The sequence below is a fragment of the Peromyscus californicus genome, unplaced genomic scaffold (genome assembly GCF_007827085.1).
Source record: "Peromyscus californicus insignis strain IS unplaced genomic scaffold, ASM782708v3 Scaffold_5__1_contigs__length_169319896, whole genome shotgun sequence".
NCBI lineage: Eukaryota > Metazoa > Chordata > Mammalia > Rodentia > Cricetidae > Peromyscus > Peromyscus californicus.
The window spans coordinates 86,486,780-86,505,109 of record NW_026294573.1 but is presented as its reverse complement, the minus strand read 5'-3'; the positions used below and the strand labels follow the sequence as shown (position 1 = coordinate 86,505,109).

General features: G+C 54.3%; 1 protein-coding gene across 8 annotated transcripts in view; it reads left to right on the top strand.

The window, feature by feature from the left end:
* Col27a1 (collagen type XXVII alpha 1 chain) overlaps positions 1-18,330 on the top strand; it is a 120,358-nt gene that overhangs the window by 99,215 nt on the left and 2,813 nt on the right. For 3 of the 8 annotated variants that reach the window (XM_052717481.1, XM_052717486.1, XM_052717480.1), the window contains 23 exons: positions 1,310-1,363; positions 1,457-1,564; positions 2,503-2,556; positions 3,326-3,379; positions 5,526-5,582; positions 5,689-5,742; positions 6,246-6,299; positions 6,571-6,624; positions 7,078-7,131; positions 7,213-7,320; positions 7,747-7,854; positions 8,532-8,639; positions 9,611-9,664; positions 10,080-10,142; positions 10,516-10,569; positions 10,714-10,749; positions 10,851-10,868; positions 11,133-11,168; positions 12,070-12,096; positions 13,711-13,776; positions 14,511-14,682; positions 15,588-15,697; positions 17,200-17,418. In XM_052717481.1, coding sequence (XP_052573441.1) covers positions 1,310-1,363; positions 1,457-1,564; positions 2,503-2,556; positions 3,326-3,379; positions 5,526-5,582; positions 5,689-5,742; positions 6,246-6,299; positions 6,571-6,624; positions 7,078-7,131; positions 7,213-7,320; positions 7,747-7,854; positions 8,532-8,639; positions 9,611-9,664; positions 10,080-10,142; positions 10,516-10,569; positions 10,714-10,749; positions 10,851-10,868; positions 11,133-11,168; positions 12,070-12,096; positions 13,711-13,776; positions 14,511-14,682; positions 15,588-15,697; positions 17,200-17,418 — 1,722 coding nt within the window. Of the gene's footprint in view, positions 1-1,309; positions 1,364-1,456; positions 1,565-2,502; positions 2,557-3,325; positions 3,380-5,525; positions 5,583-5,688; positions 5,743-6,245; positions 6,300-6,570; positions 6,625-7,077; positions 7,132-7,212; positions 7,321-7,746; positions 7,855-8,531; positions 8,640-9,610; positions 9,665-10,079; positions 10,143-10,478; positions 10,570-10,713; positions 10,750-10,850; positions 10,869-11,132; positions 11,169-12,069; positions 12,097-13,710; positions 13,777-14,510; positions 14,683-15,587; positions 15,698-17,199; positions 17,419-18,330 lie in introns of those variants that run through there. The other 5 variants (XM_052717487.1, XM_052717483.1, XM_052717485.1 and 2 more) reach the window with 4 other exon arrangements.

Genomic DNA, 18,330 nt, shown 5'->3' with positions numbered 1-18,330 from the left:
CTCTGTGATAGGTCCCAGGTGCTCTAATGATCTCAGAGTTCCTCCACAAGGTGCTCACAGCGGGAGGGTCCCCTGTCCCCACAGAGGCCTGGTCCCATCCCCCTGCCACTGTACCAGTTCTGAGATTCGTGTTGAGGCAGGACACGGTGCCCGAGAAGCTGTGGAGAAGGGGGATGGGTTTTATTATTGTTACAGCAGCATTGCTCAGCTGGCGCTGTGAAGTAGGAAGAGGAGGGCCCCACGTGGAACTAAAAGTCCTCCAGTGAGCAATTCAAAGGGAGAGATGAACAAGTAGGATGAATGGAATGGCCTGGTAGATCGGAAACAGTCTTTCAACATAGTATCAATACTTAGAAAGCATTCATGGGGCCCAGCGGGATGGCTCTGCAGGTAAGGGTGCTTGCTGCCAAGTCTGACAACCATAGTTCAATCCCTGGAACCCACCTGGTGAAAGTAGAGGACCACCTACCACAGGTTTCCCTCTGACCCCACCACACACGCCCTGTGGCATGTGCTCCCTGCCACATGCAAATGATAAGTAAATGGAAATGTAATAAAAACAGAATAGAGCTTTAAAAACCACAGATAGGACCTTTTCCTTCTCTTCTCTGTACTGAGTTTTGAAGATTCACTCACAGAGGTACCCCAGCTCAGATGCACGCTTCCCTGAGAACCCTTGATCTGTGCCTAGACTTCGGAAAACCTGCAGCTGAGACCGCACATTTGACCTGCAGAGGGAATGGCCTGGGTACCTGGGAGGGGATGACATCTGTGTCCCAGCATGATGCTCACTGCTGTAGACACCCTGGGGAGTCTACAGCAGTGACTGGGGTGTGGACAAAACCACTTGGTGACTATATCAGGGCCAGCTGTGCACCGGTGGGACCTGGGCCAAGCCCCCTCGAGGAAACAGGGTGATCATCTGTAAAGGGAATCTCTAGGGAGGGCTCGGTGCAGATAACCAGTCCCTGTACTTTATTTAACTGGGTCAGTGGTGGAGGCAGCAGGAGAGACCTGCCCTTGCAGAAGCCACCTCCATACTCCAAACACCTGCTGTGGCTGACACTGTTGTGAATATGCCATGTCACCAAGTTGAATCCTTAAGCTCTGTGAGGCCACCTAAAATGCCGTGTCCATGACACAGACCAGGATGCCGATAGGGAAGTTCGGTTATGCTCAAGGCCACATAGGGACTGAGTGACATGGGTTTGGAACCAGGTGTTGAACTCCCAATCAGGATGCTTCTCAGAGCTGGCCTCCTTCTCTCAGTCCTCAACTTTCTCCTGCTCTTGCTTCTGTGTCCCCTCAGGGTCCTGAAGGAAAGCCTGGCAAGCAGGGTGAGAAGGGCCAAATGGGAGCTAAGGTAGGTCCCCTGCCTTCGAGGGTCACATCCCTCCCCACACACCTTCCTTCCAGAGCTAGCAGCCACAGGCAGCTCCTTTCTCTCTCTCTGCAGGGTGCCAAGGGCTACCAAGGACAGCTGGGGGAGATGGGCATCCCCGGAGAGCCTGGGCCTCCTGGCACCCCAGGTCCTAAAGGGTCCCGGGGCACCCTAGGACCAATGGTGAGGATCTGGGCTTGGGGGAGGGGACAAGAATAGGGAGAGGAACCTGCTTCCCTGTAAGAATCACCCACCCCACTGTCCCAGCCACCTCATTTCTACCCCAGATCCCTTTGAGAACTGCCCAAAGCTACAGCCCCTTAACACCCATAGGCATGGGTATTAAGTCAGACAATCGTATCTTGCAAACTGCAGGCTGCAGTGAATCCCTGGTGCTTTCTGTGGACCCTGCGAGGTGGAGAAGGGGCTGAGGGGTGGGGATGGAGCCAGATCCCTAGGTACAGGGTGAGGTGCTACAGGTCCTTAGATGGTTGGAAGAGAGTCTCAGGGCCCTGCTAGATTGTCCTGAGGCAAAGCCAAAGAGCATGATAGCTGAAGTGAGAGAAGACTCCAGCGTGGGCAGAAGAGGGGTGTGGCATCTTTGAGCAAATGGAGCAGTACACTTGGACATGGTGTGAAAGTGTTCATGGTGGTGGATTCCTGCCACACGTATGATGCCATGGATAAAAGCTGGGGAGATATGCAGTAGCACCCGTGAGACAAGGCTTTACCCCTGGAATGCAGACTCAGGTAATGCCAGCCTGGGTAGCAGTGGGATGGAGGAAGCAGAGTAGGGAGAGGTTCCTTAATAATACTCATTAACTGGAAGTCTCAGAAGTTTGGGCACTGACAGTGACTTAGCTCTGGTGGCGGTGGCTATAAAGGTCCTGAAAAGAGTCACCTGCATCTTCATAAACCATAGCAGCATAGAGAAGGAAGGGCTAAGTCGGCGGCAGCCTGGGAAAAGGCCCTCTTGCCTTCTACCTTGTCCTCCTTGGTTCAAGACATCGTTGTATGTGCCAGGCTGCTGAGCTGAGTGGCTGTGCCAGGGGAGGGAGTCACCACCATGCTCCTGCTGTGGGCACCACACTGCATACCAACAAGGGTCTCCTCCTCTCTAGGGTGCTCCAGGACGGATGGGAGCCCAAGGAGAGCCAGGATTGGCTGGCTATAATGTGAGTGATACCCATTTAGGGGAATCTCCTTCCCACCCTCTGGAACTCCATCCCTGCATCCTGGGCATCCTTCCCACCAGAAGGAAGGAGATCCAGGTCTCATAGCCTCAGGGGACTCCAGGACCCATAGATTAGGGTGGGGTAAGGGCAGAACTGCAGTGATGGGGCAGACCGAGTCCTTCTGGCCGATGGTGGGTGCTCCAGACACATCTGAGCTCCATTTGTCCTCTAAAGAGGGACTACTGTGCCCCCAGAGCCTCCATACACATTCAGGAGATGGGGGCTCAGAAAGGACAGGCTTGGTTAGAAAGGAATGGGGCTCAGAGCAATTACAAAACACACGTGCAGGCCGGGCCTGGCAGCTTGGTGCTTTTGGCCAGCCTTGGTGGCCGTTGCCAGACACAGGGAATTCAGGGGACACAGCAGGAAAAAGAAAGGAGAGAAGAAATGGGAAGCAGGACAGGTGCCAACCCAGAGTCATCTGCAGTTGCCAGGTGGCCTCTTCCCACCACTCTGCCACGGCAGCTTTCTCCACCCTTTGACCCCAGCTGGCCCCCAGAGAACCACAGCGGGGGGGGGGGGGGGCTCTACTACCTAAGTTGGCACAGGAACCAACAGGCATATCTGGAAAGCCAGGGCCCAGGGAGGTGCAGACAGGGGTGAGATCCTGTTATACTGTCCCCATCACTGAGTCCCCATCCTTTGCCATTTGTCCCTCCTGTGTCCTCAAACGCTCCTCTTCAGTTCTCTCTGTTTTGTTTGCCTGCAGGGACACAAAGGCATCACAGGACCTCTCGGGCCTCCCGGGCCCAAAGGCGAGAAGGTAGGTGTTGCGTCTGGGGCTCTGGGGATGGGGTAGCGTGGAGCGGGACGTGGCGTCCCTGCCCTCACGGCTTCAGGGTCGCCTGGCAGAAGTGAGCAAGGTGTCGCGACCCAGTCTGTTTCCCCCTCACTCGATGCTTGTGAATGGCCGCACACAAGGAGCTCACTCAGCACGAGGGAGGAGGGGCGCTGAAGAAGGAGAGGGCTCAGGAGGAGGGCGAGGGCTCCAGGGATGTGTGCCCTCCCACTGGGGCTCTGGAGATGAAAATCTTGGCTGGTCGTGAACACTGTTCACAGAAAGGAGCACATGAGGCCCCGAAGGTGTAAGGAATGGCCCCCCGGGTCATGTCTCCAGCGATGCCAGGTGGACCTGGCAGAACTCTGGGTACCCCTGTTCTCCCTCTTCCCCCTCCTTTCCCTCCTCATAGCTGGAAGGCTTCCTAGCAGGCCGTGCCTTTGCCTCCTTGTCTCTGGCCCCTCCAGCCCTCGGTTCTTTTGCCGACTCAGCTCCCCACTAACTAAGTCCCGCTGTGGTGAGTCACACTGGCTTGGCATCCTGTCCTTGGGCCCCTCCTCCTGCCTGGATAAGTACAGATTTGCAAATACAGTGGTCCAGGCAGGCCCTGGCATGGTCCCCGAGAGGCTGTAGGGAGTACACTCAAGCCTTCAGCTCTCCTCAGGCATCATAAGGCTGCTAGGGATGATGCAGAGGGTGAACACAAACCCTGAGGCCAGGTGGAGACAGAGCCCCAGTGCCATCACTCCGGATCAGAGGTAGCCCCCATAAAATGTATTGGCATGCAATAGAGGGCTATGACATCTCTAGGTGACATAATGCTATGGGATTGTTGCCGTATGTATGGCTCATTGTTGATGGGAATGTTGTTCTGTGGCTCATGGCCGTCCCATAATGAACAGCCAACCACAGAGTGTCTGGTGCTGGGACAGGGAGTGGGTTGCAAGGGAGATTCGTGGAAACCCTGCTCTTTTGCTCAGGATTTCCCTAGAATCCTCCTGCCATTGCTGTACAGAACAGGTGGAGAAACTCGGCCTCCTGGAGCATAGGGATCCACTTCCAAACAGTGGTAGGAGGGTACTGCTGAGCCACACTCCCTTAGCCAGCACCAGACTCAGAGTCTGCATTTGTAGATTAGTGTCCTTGTCTATACAGGTGGCCAGGGGGAGGGGACAAGACTCAGAACTAGGCCACGAGGAGTAGTAGTCCACTAACTTTTTAATGTTCAGATCATGTCCCACACTGCAGCCAGGCTGGCGGCGTGGTATGTCTCGGCTCTTGATTCCTGATTGGCCCTGACTAAGATGATTCTTTTCATGGGCCTTGTTTTCCTATTCTGTAAAGTGGGGGTGGGGGAACTATCCCAGGGTTGCTGTAGAATCTATAAGAGGATATATGAAAGGAACCTAAACATACTTAACAAAAGACTATCTGGTAAACCCTGGTGCCCTGAAGATTTCTGGTCCCCTGACACCATCCATACTTGGATCAAGATCATGGGCAGGAATGGAGGAGGTTCTACACTCTAGCCCACCTCTCTGGAGACCGTTTGTTCTAGGCACTAGGCTGGGTCTCACTGGCCTTTAACTGCTGCCTGTGAGAGCCACAGGGCCCCAGCTGAGGGTAGGGTACCAACATTCAGATGGCCAGGGCTGCATTCCGGTTCTGACCACTTCCCTCTTCCTGCTCCTCATGCTTCCTCCCACTTCTGTGGTCAGCGGGGGGCTCAGGGTGCCCTGGCTAGAGTCCAGAGGGGTTCCCAGGAGAGGAGACACCAGTTTTCTGGGGCTGGAGTCTGAGCCCCGAGGTCCTGTCTGCCTGCGCGGCTGCCTTTCAACCACCCGTGTGGCTGCCAAGAGCTCATCCTACATCTGGACCAGAGCCTAGGATGGCCTGCCTTGGCCCAAGGTCTCCACTCTAGTCTCTGCTCCTCTTTCAGCCTGTCCTAGGCATCCATGTGGCATGTGGGCACTGTCACCACTATTACCTACAATGACAGTTTTGACCGCTGGTCTCCTAGACTGCCTGCCTACGGAGGCTGGCCTCCATCCCTGAGGAAGGTACCTTCCAGGCTGCAGTTCACTAACTCCCAGAGTGGTCTTGCCTAATGCTGTTTCTGTGGTGTCCACAGGGGGAGCAGGGAGAGGACGGCAAGGCCGAGGGGCCCCCTGGGCCACCTGGAGACCGGGTGAGTTCCCTTCCTGTTCCTCTGACTTCTCACTGTCGTCAGGCACAGGCTCCTGAGAGCCCACAGAAGGTGGGGCTCATGTTTGTCCACTGTCTTTGTCATTCAGGGTCCTGTGGGTGATCGAGGAGACCGGGGGGAGCCAGGCGACCCTGGATACCCTGTGAGTATCAGAGCTCTACCTTTGGGGAGGGTAGTGATGGTGGGAAAAGGAAGGCAGCTCTGCACTGGACACAGGCTCCTGCTCCACCCTCCTTCCTCCACTGGCCGTAGGGGCAGAGAGCACCCCTTTATGAGGCCAGGGTGACACCATGAGGAAAAGGCCTGACCTCAGCCGAGAGACTGGAGGGTGAGGTCGGGGACATAAACCCGTTCACACAGCCAGCGGATTGGCTGAGTTTCCTTCCAGCGTGATCTTGAGTAGTCACTTCTCCTGGGGGGGGGGGGGGGGTGAGGGGTGGAGGGCTGCCTCGGTTTCCCCATTTGTGTCTTGTAACAGCCTTTGTAACAGAAGCAGCCATTACTTCTCCCTCCACTCAAGCTGGTCAATTGCTGTTCCACCCAGTTAGCAGCTAGGACCTAGAGAGGGCCAATGACGTGGCCAGGAAGAACAGTGGGTCCCTGGCCACTTCAGAAGGGCCTCACCTGTCTCTCCTTGGCTTTCAGGGTCAAGAGGGAGTCCAAGGCCTCCGTGGAAAGCCGGGCCAGCAGGGCCAGCCCGTGAGTCCTGTATCTTGCTCTAAGTGGGGTAGAGCATCAGAAATGACCGACTTAAAGGGACAGACTTGAGCCTTTTAAAATTTAAAGGGGTCTGCCCTGTAGGAGGGCGTGAGAAGGCAGCCCCTGCTGTATTTTATGGCCTGACCCTGGGCTCCCCCAGAGCCTGCACCCCCAAACCCCTACCCACCCATCCCCCTCCAGGCGGAGACTGGCCGCCCTCCCCAGGAGAGAGGCCTGGGGCCGCCTTGCATCATCTCATCTTGGTTTGCAGGGGCATTCCGGACCCCGGGGGCAGCCAGGACCTAAAGGATCAAAAGGCGAAGAGGTGAGAGGGTTGGGGTTCAGTGGGGAGGCTGGGCCCCAAAGTCAGGGCCATGGGCTGGTCTAGGGTCACACAGTCAGCAAGGCAGGGCTGGGAGGTACCGTCCTCCATGGGCTCTGCAGCTGTGCGCATGGACTGAGCGATCAGCCCCTGGGTAGAAGTTTGTAGCCAGGAACTCAGCTCCCATCTCAAGACCAGCTGGCCCAGCTGGCCCTAGGCTCCGGCTCTGAGCACAAATGTGGTGCCAATGAACGGTCTTAACAGCAAGGGAGCCAGAGAAGGAAGTCAGGGCCCAGAGCAGCAGGGATAGCCCTGGGTGACTCTAGGGGCGGCCACAGCCCTGGGATTCCAGGCATGTGGCTCTCTGGTAGATCGCACTCATTCACAGGCCCTATGATCCTCCTTCCGGGGCTCCTGGGTCCTGCTAATGTCTCTCTCTTGTTTCTGCTTTTTCAGGGCCCAAAGGGAAAGCCTGGCAAGGCTGGGCCATCAGGCCGGAGGGGGACTCAGGTGAGTGGCCACAGCTCCTCTGTCACTGCCGGTTTCCATGTCCTCCTGAGAAGGTTTAACCAGCTTCTTCTGTACCTACAGGGGCTGCAGGGGCCGCCAGGGCCCCGGGGCGTGGTAGGGAGACAGGGCCCCGAGGGCATTGCTGGACCTGATGGGACTCCTGGCAGGGATGGCCAGCCAGGATATCAGGTAAGCAGGACATTGGGTAACAACTGGTGTGAGGGACTTCCACAGGCTACACACAGGCCCTGGGGCACAGGCCACAGGCCTGAAGAGTCCGCTGGAGAGCTGGGTGGGATATAGGTAGATGTCTTTCATCTGTTAGGATTTTTTTTTTTTTTTTTTTTTGGTTTTTTGAGACAGGGTTTCTCTGTGTAGCTTTGCACCTTTCCTGGAACTCGCTCTGTAGACCAGGCTGGCCTCGAACTCACAGAGATCCGCCTGACTCTGCCTTCCGAGTGCTGGGATTAAAGGCGTGCACCGTTTCTCCTTGATGGTAGCACCTGGGTTACTGGGCCATGTTGTCCTACCCCCTGTCAAGTGTGACCTCCTTCCTCCTTCTACAACTCACTGGGTCCTAGCCAGCGAACATCCCCCCACGTGTTTTCTTTACAGGGAGAGCAGGGAGATGATGGGGCCCCTGGCCCCATGGGTCCTGCTGGGAGAAGAGGAAACCCAGGTGTGGCTGGCTTACCTGGAGCACAGGGGCCTCCGGGATTCAAGGTCAGCTCTTATTAATCTCTCCTTTCTGCTCTAGTCCTGACTGTAATGATATTTATTCTTAGAGCATCCATGTCCTAAGGCCCATGAGAACATGGGCCCCTTGTTGCAGACTCGGGGATCCCTGCCCTCATGACCCAAGTTTAAAGGATAGTTTAGCCAAGTGACAATAAATACTGCCCCCTACTGAACCTTACAAACCTTCCACATTGGTTGAGTTGTCCACGGGTGCCCTCTGGTGGTTCTTGGTGAGACAACAGGTTGCTTACCACTGGAATTCTCTGTAGCCTCCTTAGAAAGGGTCCGTGAGCTGCTTCTGTGTCTAGCCTAGGGCCATACCCTAAAGGCACTATGTAAATGCCTTCCCTAAGTTCTTGGTCTAGCTGGGGAAGGTTAGGACCCACGTATTTGGCCAGGGAGCGGGGTGAAGGAGAGGAAGCCTACGTCTTGTTGGGGAGGAACAGTGAAGAGAGCCTTGATGGACAGCAGAGAGAAAGCCAGAGTCATGAGGGAGGCTTCTGCTGGGGGGTGAGCTTGTCCTGCCCCAGCCTCATGCCTCCCTCTACCCTCTGCCATCCTGAGACCTCGTGAAATCACCGCTTTCCTGCTCCTAGACTCCCCCTCCACTGGTCTTGGACCATGTATCCTCTTGACTAGTGATTTTGATGTGTTTCTTTAAGGGTGAAAGTGGGTTACCTGGGCAACTGGGTCCCCCTGGAAAGCGAGGAACAGAAGGTGGAACAGGCCTTCCTGGGAACCAGGGGGAGCCAGGAGCCAAAGGCCAGCCGGTGAGTGAGTCCCGGGGCATATACATGACCACGCACCCACATGCCTAAAGTCACAAGTACACACACACTGACGTAGACATATTCAAAAGGCACATACACTGACATGCACACACACAAACACTCATGTTCATACATGTACACACAGGCCTAGAAGCTACCTGTACACTTGACGCCAAAGTCAGAGCCATACACTTTCTGAGCACTAGATGGCACTCTCCTCCTCTGCAGAAAAGAGGCATCATAGGGCTAGAAGAAGAAATCGGTATGGCCCATTCAACATGGGAATCAGGATCATGGGTAGAACTCAGCTCAAGCGGATCCTGTAGTTAATATGCACAGTGGTGGTTGGCTGGATGCTTTCTTCCAAGGAGCAGAAGCAAATCACCACTCCACCAGTGTGGTACTGTAGACCCAGCCAGTGCAATAAGGCAAGAAAAAGAAATAAAGGCATTCACGTCAAAAAGGAAGGAGTAAAAATTTGTTGTATGAAGTGATTTTTTTTTAAAGATTTATTTATTTATTATGTATACAGTATCCTGCCTACATGCCAGAAGAGGGCACCAGATCTCATTATAGACAGTTGTGAGCCACCATGTGGTTGCTGGGAATTGAACTCAGGACCTCTGGAAGAGCAGCCAGTGCTCTTAACCTCTGAGCCATCTCTCCAGTACCATGAAATGATTTTCTAAGCAGCCATCAGTGGAGGGTTTCTGCTAGGAGACTGTGCTTAATAGAGCTGTTTGGATGGGCAGGAAGCATCCGTGAGTCTGTCTGTCTTCTTCCATAAGGACCTAGGACAGGAGCTCCTGAGTATAGAGCATCACTGTGGGACTCTGAGCTAGGTTCTGCCTGCTCCTCTGGCAGAGGGCACAGGTGCCTGTCCACTGCACCCCTGGACTGACTGGAATAGATGCTTGGTAGCATCCTTGTCCTGGCTCCACTCCCATCACCTTGTCCCGCTGTCCCCACAGGGTGACTCTGGCGAGATGGGCTTCCCAGGAGCGGCTGGCCTCTTTGGACCCAAGGTACAGAGACCCATCCCACTGTGTCTGTTGACGCTCAGCCATTTGTGGACTCGTGCCACGAGTCTTCACGTAGCCCTCACAGGGTGGGCCAGAAGCTGGAAGTGTGTTCAGCTCAGCAGCTCTGTGCCTCAGGCACAGGACTTGATGCAAGCCTTGCTTTCCCAGTCTGTGAAAGGGAAAGAACAGCATTGGAAGACTGACTATTGCAAAAATTAAGACCTGAGGCACACACCACTCCGCACCCTGCTGACACACAGCTTGCGCCTGTCTAGGAATCGGGTGGCCCTGACTCTTCTTCCCAGGGCCTCTCAGATAAAATCAGGAGGGCACAGGCCAGCCAGAACTCAGGGGTAAGAAGACCCTGAGGTACTCCCCCGTGGCTGCCCCAGGCACAACCCTTTTCTGCTTCTCACAGGGCCCCCCTGGAGACATTGGCTTCAAAGGCATCCAAGGCCCCCGGGGGCCTCCTGGCTTGATGGTAGGTCTCCTTCCTCCCTGTCTCATCTGGGTAGACACCCCAGGCCCGAGGCTGGCCGTCGGCTGGCTGAACACACACGTTTCTCTGCTCCTTTGCTCTCAGAGCCTCCGCTCAATGCTGTTATTGCCAGCTTCGTGCCTTTGCTCACCATGTCCCCTGCTAGCAGACGACACACTCCCTGCTACTGTCCCAGTCCCTCCCTTCTCTATTCTTGTGGCTCACCCCAGCATGCAGGAATGCTCAGGAGACGCATGGCCCAGCCCTGCTTGGAGGGGGACCCTTTTCATTCCCATGGGACACTCAGCTGCCACCCTCCTCTGTCACTCTATTCCCCAGGCCCAGATCGAGGACTCATAGCCTCTCTCTCCTTTAGGGAAAGGAAGGTATCATTGGGCCCCCCGGAATGCTAGGACCTTCAGGACTCCCGGTATGTGTGAGGGGAAGGCTGCAGGGTCTCCTGCATTGTAGGTTAAAGCATTTCATGACTTAGAGCTAGTCTGAGCCTCAGTTTCCCCAAATTGGAACTAGGACTTCCCTCTGAGCCCTAACTTATCAATATGGTTTGTTGCAGGGTCCCAAAGGTGACAGAGGCAGCCGAGGGGACTGGGTGAGTGGACAGCCTGGCAGGCAGTACTGTGGGATAATGGGAGGTGAGCCACTGCTCAGCCCACATCTCCTAACTGTCTCTCCTTTCAATTCTGTTTCTAGGGACTGCAAGGCCCAAAGGTGAGTAGGTTGGGTGTGAGGACTTAGGGCTGGTGACAGGGATGGGGGGGCTCTCAGGCTCTCCTTTCCACAGTGACATTCTTAGGTGTTCTGTCTCCTCTCTCCCTCTCCCCCCTCCCTCTCTCTTTCTCTCTCTCTTGATCATATCCCTCCCCTCTGTATCCTTCTGTCCCAGGGGCACATCATCCCTGGGCCTGGGTAGGACAAAGGACAGCCTGGATAAGGGATTCTCCAGCACTGACTTGTCTCCTCTTTCTTCCACAGGGTCCTCCTGGTCCGAGGGGTCGGCCAGGTCCACCGGTAGGTAGCTGGACTTTTTGGATTACCAGGGCAGGGGACAGATTCCTTTGAGTGAGACAAGGGTTGTTTTCATTTGTTTTTAAAGATTTTTTTTATTTTAAGTGTGTGAATATTTAGCTTATATGCATGTAAGTGCACAGCAAGCATGCCTGGTGCTTTTGGAGGTCAGAAGAGGGGGTTAGATCCTCTGGAACTGGAGTTATAGATGGTCATGAATTCTGGGAATCAAATCCAGGTCCCATGTAAGAGCAGCAAATGCTCTTAACTTCTGAGCCATCTCTCCAGCCCCTAGATCAAGATTTTGATGACAGAATATGCCTGACCCAAAGATATATGGACCTTGTGTGCTTCCTGGGGCCTAAGACTTGTACAGAGCATAGAGCAGGCCCAGTGGGGACCTGTTGTGTGGCTTTTCCTGGGGAGATGTGAACCAACATCTCTCCATGTTAGATAGGACATCGACAGGGCAAAGAAACACACCCACTCAGGTCTAGCTTAGTGTGCCAGTATGCTTACTGGGGTTCCTTATGGGAGCACCAAGGCAGCTGCATCACTGAGATGCTCCCTGCCGTGGGTGATGGCTCCTGAAAGCTGGAGCTCCCTCCCCAGCTTGCAAGCAGCTTGGCTGGCAGGAGAGTCCTCCCCAACCCCAACAGACACCCCAGTCTTTGCAACTCATTATCTAACCATGGGGAGGGGCCTGGTGACTCTTCCTGAGTTCCAGTAGCCTTCTACCCGCTAAGAGAGAGTGTTCCAACTCAGAGGAAGTAGCTACAGATTATGCCCACGAGCTTGTGGCCTAGCAAGCTTTCTCCCGCTGGATAGCCCTTCCAGTCTCCAGTGACCTGAGCCTCCAGCACCAATGCCCTATCAAATACTGACCCTCCACCTTCTTTTCTAGGGTCCTCCTTGGCATCCTGTCCAGTTTGTAAGTTGCACACCATTCTCTTTGACCTCCTAGGATGAGGCTGTAGGGTGGGCAGGGGAGAAGAAGCTGAGCCTTCTCTGGCCACAGTGGCTGGACCTCTAGTGTCCACGTCCTGTCCTTTGCACTGGAGCCGTGGGCCTGGAGCTGCAAGGGGAGCCTTGGGCAAAAGGCCAATCCATGTCCCCAACTGGGTGCAGGAGGGCTGCTCTAGCGTCAGCGCCAGGGTCTGTCTCTGTCCTTCACACATGTGAGTTGATGCTAGGCTCTCTCCTCCTTAGACTGGGGGTCCAGCAGGTCAGGCATGTGGGTATATTTGGATCCTTTTGTTCTCTGATGGGCACAGCAGCCCTATCCCAGCTCAGCTCTCCCATCCTGGAGACAAATTAGTCTCCATGTTGTCCCCACACTAGTGAGCACTGGTTCAGACCCTGACAGCATTTCCAGGGTATGGCATGGAAAAGGAGCCCCGGAACTACTAGATGCTCAAAGAGTGCCTGTTCTTCCATCCCAGCCTCTACCCATCCCTCCCTTTGTGCTGTCCATACGTACAAAGCACTTGCCCGTCGTCACCCATCTCTTCATCAGAAAGACAGGCAGGGGAAGGAGAGTGAGACAAAGCCCCATTCTTTCCTAGACGTGGAAAAGGAGAGGGCGCTTTATATAACTTAGCTGAAATATGCCACTCACCATATGCCAGACACTATTAGAAATAGTTTCAGTAGCTCTGGGAGAATGTTTTATCTGGGGGTCCATTTTCCAGACCAGGGAACCAAGGCTGGCCCCTCAGTTGGAAAGGGCAAGGCTGGGAATCCCCCAACAGCCCTGCTCTGGACCCCAACCCCAGACCCCTTGCCATGTTCTTGGTAAGCCTACAGCTGTGTTCAAGCCATCTGGGTGCCAAGGCTGAGTCCAGACATACTCAAGAGCAATACAATTAGAACCATGGGGTCCATGGTGATGTGGAGGATGGGCCTCAGCAGCCTGGAGGCAGAAGCCTCCACAGAGGCCCCCTGTCCCAGGAGCAGCCTAGCACTGCTGACAGTTGCCCAGCTTCCTGGGCAAGCAGCATTTCTTGCTTCCAACCTTGAGATGCAGAATTATCCCTTCCCTAGTCCGGGTGGGGCTTCGTGTCCTCTGGGGAACATTAACACCCACCGTTGAGAAAACTGGATACTGTGCTGGGACAGAAAGACTTCCCCAGGCAATGGGAAGGTGTGTAAAGGTCCTGGGGCTAGGCAGAGCAAGGCTTTTAGGGACATAGAAGAACAGTGTGGGCCTGGTTCTAGAGCATGGGTGGAGGGAGAGAAGGATGAAGACCATAACAACACATGGGGTTTTTAACCATGCCGAGGCATTTGAACTCAATACCGAGAGGGCCCTGGGGAGCTATTGAAGGACTTAGTGGGAGGGAGTGGCATGTTCAACGTTGACTCTCTGCAAAGGAAGAAGGAGGACCTCCTAGAGGATGTGTGACTTGGTCAAGACCCTGTGGGGGTATGGGTGGGGTGGGGTGGGGGCGAGAGAGTAGGCGCTTGTACCTGTGGCCCCTACTTTCAGAATCTGGCTTCCTCTGGGAGGGGGACAGGATACACACCTTTTATTTTCCTTGCACAGCAGCAAGATGACCTTGGGGCAGCTTTCCAGACATGGATGGATGCTCACGGAGCAATCAGATCAGAGGTAACGCCGGGACCTCCACTCACATGACCTCCAGTCCTGGGGGAAAGAGAGAGGTCATGGAGGTCGATGCTGTCCCCATGGCTAACACCGAGAGTGTCAGAGCCCTTGCCTTAGTGATGCCTCACAGTCTCAAATGGAGATCATCACTAGGGCTCGCATGGAAACCACAGTCCAAAGTGGTACCACAGCCCAGGCTGCCAGGACCAGGCCAGATGCAGACACTGTGCCCTTGTGTTTCTTGGAAGTCTCTCACGTCTAGTTTGTGTCTGGCCTGAGTGAGGAAGGGATGCTTTTCTGGACCATAGGCCACAGCAGGTTCCTATGGTCACCCAGGGGTCACACGGAAACAAGGGAGCCCCAGCGTGCTGCTGAGACCCAGCTTGTGGTCAGCTCTGCACCGAGATTCCAGGCTGAGATGGGTCTAGGGTGTTCCAGCCAATATCTGAGCCCATTTTGCATCCTTGCTTCCTTGTCATGGTGGGGAGCTCAATCCTCCAGCTCAGTCCTCCTGCCAACCCTGCTGGGGCTCATAGGCCAGGGGCAAGGAAGCAGCCCTTGGCCCTACTACCTTATGTCCCTGACCCTCCCTCTCCTTATCTATGATATGGAGGGGTAGCCAGTCTGAGCTAGCCAGGACCTGGGAGGTTGCTGGGTTCCCCAGACAGTGAGAACTTCAGAGCAATGTGTCTGGGACTTTGGGCAAGGCCAGGACATATGGCCCTTCTTCTCCGTAGCAGGGGTACAGCTATCCGGACCAGCTGGTGCTGGACCAGGGAGGAGAGATCTTCAAAACCTTACACTACCTCAGCAACCTCATCCAGAGCATTAAGACGCCCTTGGGCACCAAGGAGAATCCAGCCCGGGTCTGCCGGGACCTCATGGACTGTGAGCAGAGGATGGAGGATGGTAAGAGTGTCTGTGGGGCTAAGGAGGGTCTTCCTGCCTGTGTTGGGGTGGCACAAGTTCAGGAGGAGCTCAGGTCGATGGAGTGTTGGGTCCTTGGCATATCTCATCCAAATTTCTGTCCTCACAGAGATAGACACACAGCATCATTTATTCACTCGGGAAACAGCCTCTGAGCTTCACAGCGCCAGGCCCATGGTTCAGGCTTTGAGGGTATTGTAGAGAGAATGGGCCATATGTAGCCCATAGCGCCACAAGTTGGAACCATTCAGAGCACAAGGATAAGACTTTGGAAAAAAAAAAACAAACAAAAAACCAAAAAACTGTCCAAAGGCTAGTAGAAGCCCAGGGGCTTCCTGTTTGAGCAGGGATCCTCACTTTCTGACCTCACCTGACTGTGACTCACCTCATCTGTGAGTTGGGGCATGCCATGGTGCCACCTGGTCCCTAGTCTAGCTCTGCACTGCTCTGCTAGAAGTAGATGTTGGGGCACCCTTCCCTCTGCTGCTGAACTCTTGGCAGCCAGGAAGCCTAGCAGGAAAGCCAGGTGCAGGCAGAAGTATAGATGAAAGGAAGCCAGATGTAGGCCAGAGCCCCAGCTCCCTGGGCAGGTCTGGGAGGAAGCCTGAGCCTTGAAGAACCTACAGGAGCTGAGACCCTAGTTGGCTACTCTACAGAGTAGCTACATCCCAGCAAGAGCACAGGGACTGTTGCCAGAGCATGGAACTCGCCGCTTGTCAGCTCTACCCAGAAGGCATCCTGCCTGTGCCTTGAGATACCTTGTGTCTGCCTGCCCTCCCCCTTAACTTCCCACTCCATTGGAGCTCCATGAGTCACAGGTACAGGTCCTACAGAACCCCCTCCAGTCTCCTTCCGGATACACATGTCCCTGTCCTGCTCTGCTGCAGGTACCTACTGGGTAGACCCCAACCTCGGCTGCTCCTCTGACACCATTGAAGTCTCCTGTAACTTTACACACGGTGGGCAGACGTGTCTGAAACCCATCACGGCCTCCAAGGTACCATCTGCTCCCCATTGCCACCAGGTTCTGCCCACCCTACCAGTCCCTGCTCTGAGCCTGGCTTGTCGTCTTGAAAAGCTGTGGGAAAGCCATCCTTTCTTGAGACATAGTTTCCTCTCTTAGAACTTGGGGATGGGTAGGACTAATGTGTGGTTAACAAACCCATTCACACTGCTGTGTTCTCACACACTGTGGACTCTCAGGGCTGAAGACCCCATCTTCTCTTGGAACACTCTGTGGTCCAGGAGAATCATGAATTGTTGGCACGAAGTCGGAAGATTGTTTGTTGGGGACACGTGTCACTCTTGCACGCATGATCTTTAATTCCCATTCAGTATCTGCACACCACGTCTGTTCCTGAGCTAAGCATTTTGGGGTGGAGCCAGGCGACCCAACGGTAAGGCAGGCAGGCAGGCAGGCAGCAGCAGCTGAGGGGCGTGGCCATTCCTGTCCAGGATGCCCTTCCACGGCTTGTCTGTCTGTTTCTACAAGGCTGTCCATGTGGGGTAGAGGAGGGGGTAGGAGTGTGCCACATGGAGAAGCTGCTCTGGCTGCAGAAGAGGTAGGGAGCCCCAGACTTTTGTACCCATAGACGCCCCGCAGCACCTCCCCCTGGCTGAGATGGTGCTGGTTCCACTCAGACAGCTGCTCCACAAGTCGGCTGGCTTCCCGACCTAGCCAGACCCTGAGCTAGGTGTGAAGAGGTCAGACTTGCCCCTGTTCCTGCAGCTGGAGCTCACAGTCCAGCAGGGCCGCAGTAACCTCTGTGGGCTCCCCTCTTGATGACTTGGGGGTTTGGGGGCCCCACGGCAAGCCTGTCAGTCAGAGGTGTAAGTCTGGATCGGTAACAGAGTTGCCCAGCAGTTCTGCCGTCTCCATCCGGAACAATGACAGACTAATCAGCTCTGTGTCACTGTGACAAAATTTCTGGAAGGGGAAAAAAAAGTTTTCTTTGTCTCCTGCTGATTGGTTGACTCTTTTGCCATGGAGTCTGTGGTATGGACTGTAGTAGAGGAGTGCTCCTTACTCCCTGGCAGTCGGGAAGAAAAAAAAAAAAAGACAGGAAAGGGCTGGATCCTAATAGCCTCTTGAAGGGCACACCCTCAATGAACTAACCACCTTCCATTAAGCCCCGCCTCCCCGGAGCCCCATACCGCAGCTCTGATAATGCTTGTATCCTCTATAGGCTAAATTTTTTGAGGCCCCTTACATTCCCTCCACACTCAGCTTGGACAGACTCCTTGCCAGCCTCTAGACCTGGCTGAACCCTTACCTCACCCACCTGGGAGAGCAGAGCAAACAAACCAGACCTCTGCTTCTGGGCTTGAACAGCCACTAGGCTACAGGACCAGCTCACACAGAACTCGGCTTCCCTGTCTTTCTAGTGGGCAGATGACACAGGAAAAACTGGCCGGGAGAGGGCTAACCCTGGTGCCTTCCAGAAAGGTGGGGGACCTGAGGGCTGTGGGAGGCTCCTTCCTATCTGCATCTCCCCACAGGTGGAGTTTGCTGTGAGCCGGGTCCAGATGAATTTCTTGCACCTGCTCAGCTCTGAGGGGACACAGCACATCACAATCCACTGCCTGAACCTGACAGTGTGGCAGGAGGGCCCAGGGCGCCTCTCTGCCAGGCAAGCCGTGCGCTTCCGTGCCTGGAATGGACAGGTCTTCGAAGCTGGGGGTCAGTTCAGGCCAGAGGTGTCTGTGGATGGCTGCAAGGTAACTGTTGGAACCCCTCATTGTCCCTCGATGTGGGGACACTAGGAGAAACTTGTCTGGTTTTCTAAGTATGTCTTATCATTTTATACTACATTGTATTCAATTCATTATCATCATTCAATTTCATTAGAACGATTTACTTAGTAAAATTGACTTTATTCGCTTTCCTCTGTGTGTGAGTGCCCATGCACATGTGTGTGTATGAGTGTGTGTGTGCATAGGTGTGTTGCTGGGGGTGGACCCAGGGCCTTGCACTCTCTAGGCTAACCTCTCTGGGAACTTCCTAAGGGGGAGTCTATGCTGATAAAAAGTCCTTCAGGCTAATAGGGACATTTGTTACTTTGCAAAGGCCTCTTTGAAAGAGTATCTGTTCTCTTTGCTCTACCGGTCAGGGGGCTTTCTTTCTGTTAATAGTTTGGGTCACTTTCAAATGTCTTAAACAGGATGTGTGCTAAGAGTTGAGGGAGACAGAAAGTCATGCATGGGTAAAACTACTTGCATTAAGTCGAACTAGTAATCCACAGTGTCATTAAAGATGTGCTCCCCACATGAAGCTACTGAGAAAAGAGATGTTGGAAAACAGCTCTGTGTAAATATAGAGTCAGTATGTATCAAGAACACTAGCTGTCCTTGGGTCTGGAGGGTCTACTTGTAGAATCTGTTCATGGGATAGTCACACGAGGAATGTGCCCCAGAGTGAAAACACAGTGGATTTCATACAATATTACTTAACAAGAATTAAAGAAAAAACATTAAACATTGACATCAGTGGGATGTTTCACACTTGTGATCCCAGGACTTGATTGGGGGAGGGATGGGGACAGAAGCAGGAGGAACAGGAGGAGTTCAAGGCAAGGCTGGGCTATATGAGACCCTGTCTCAAAAACAGATGGATGGATGGATAGATAGATA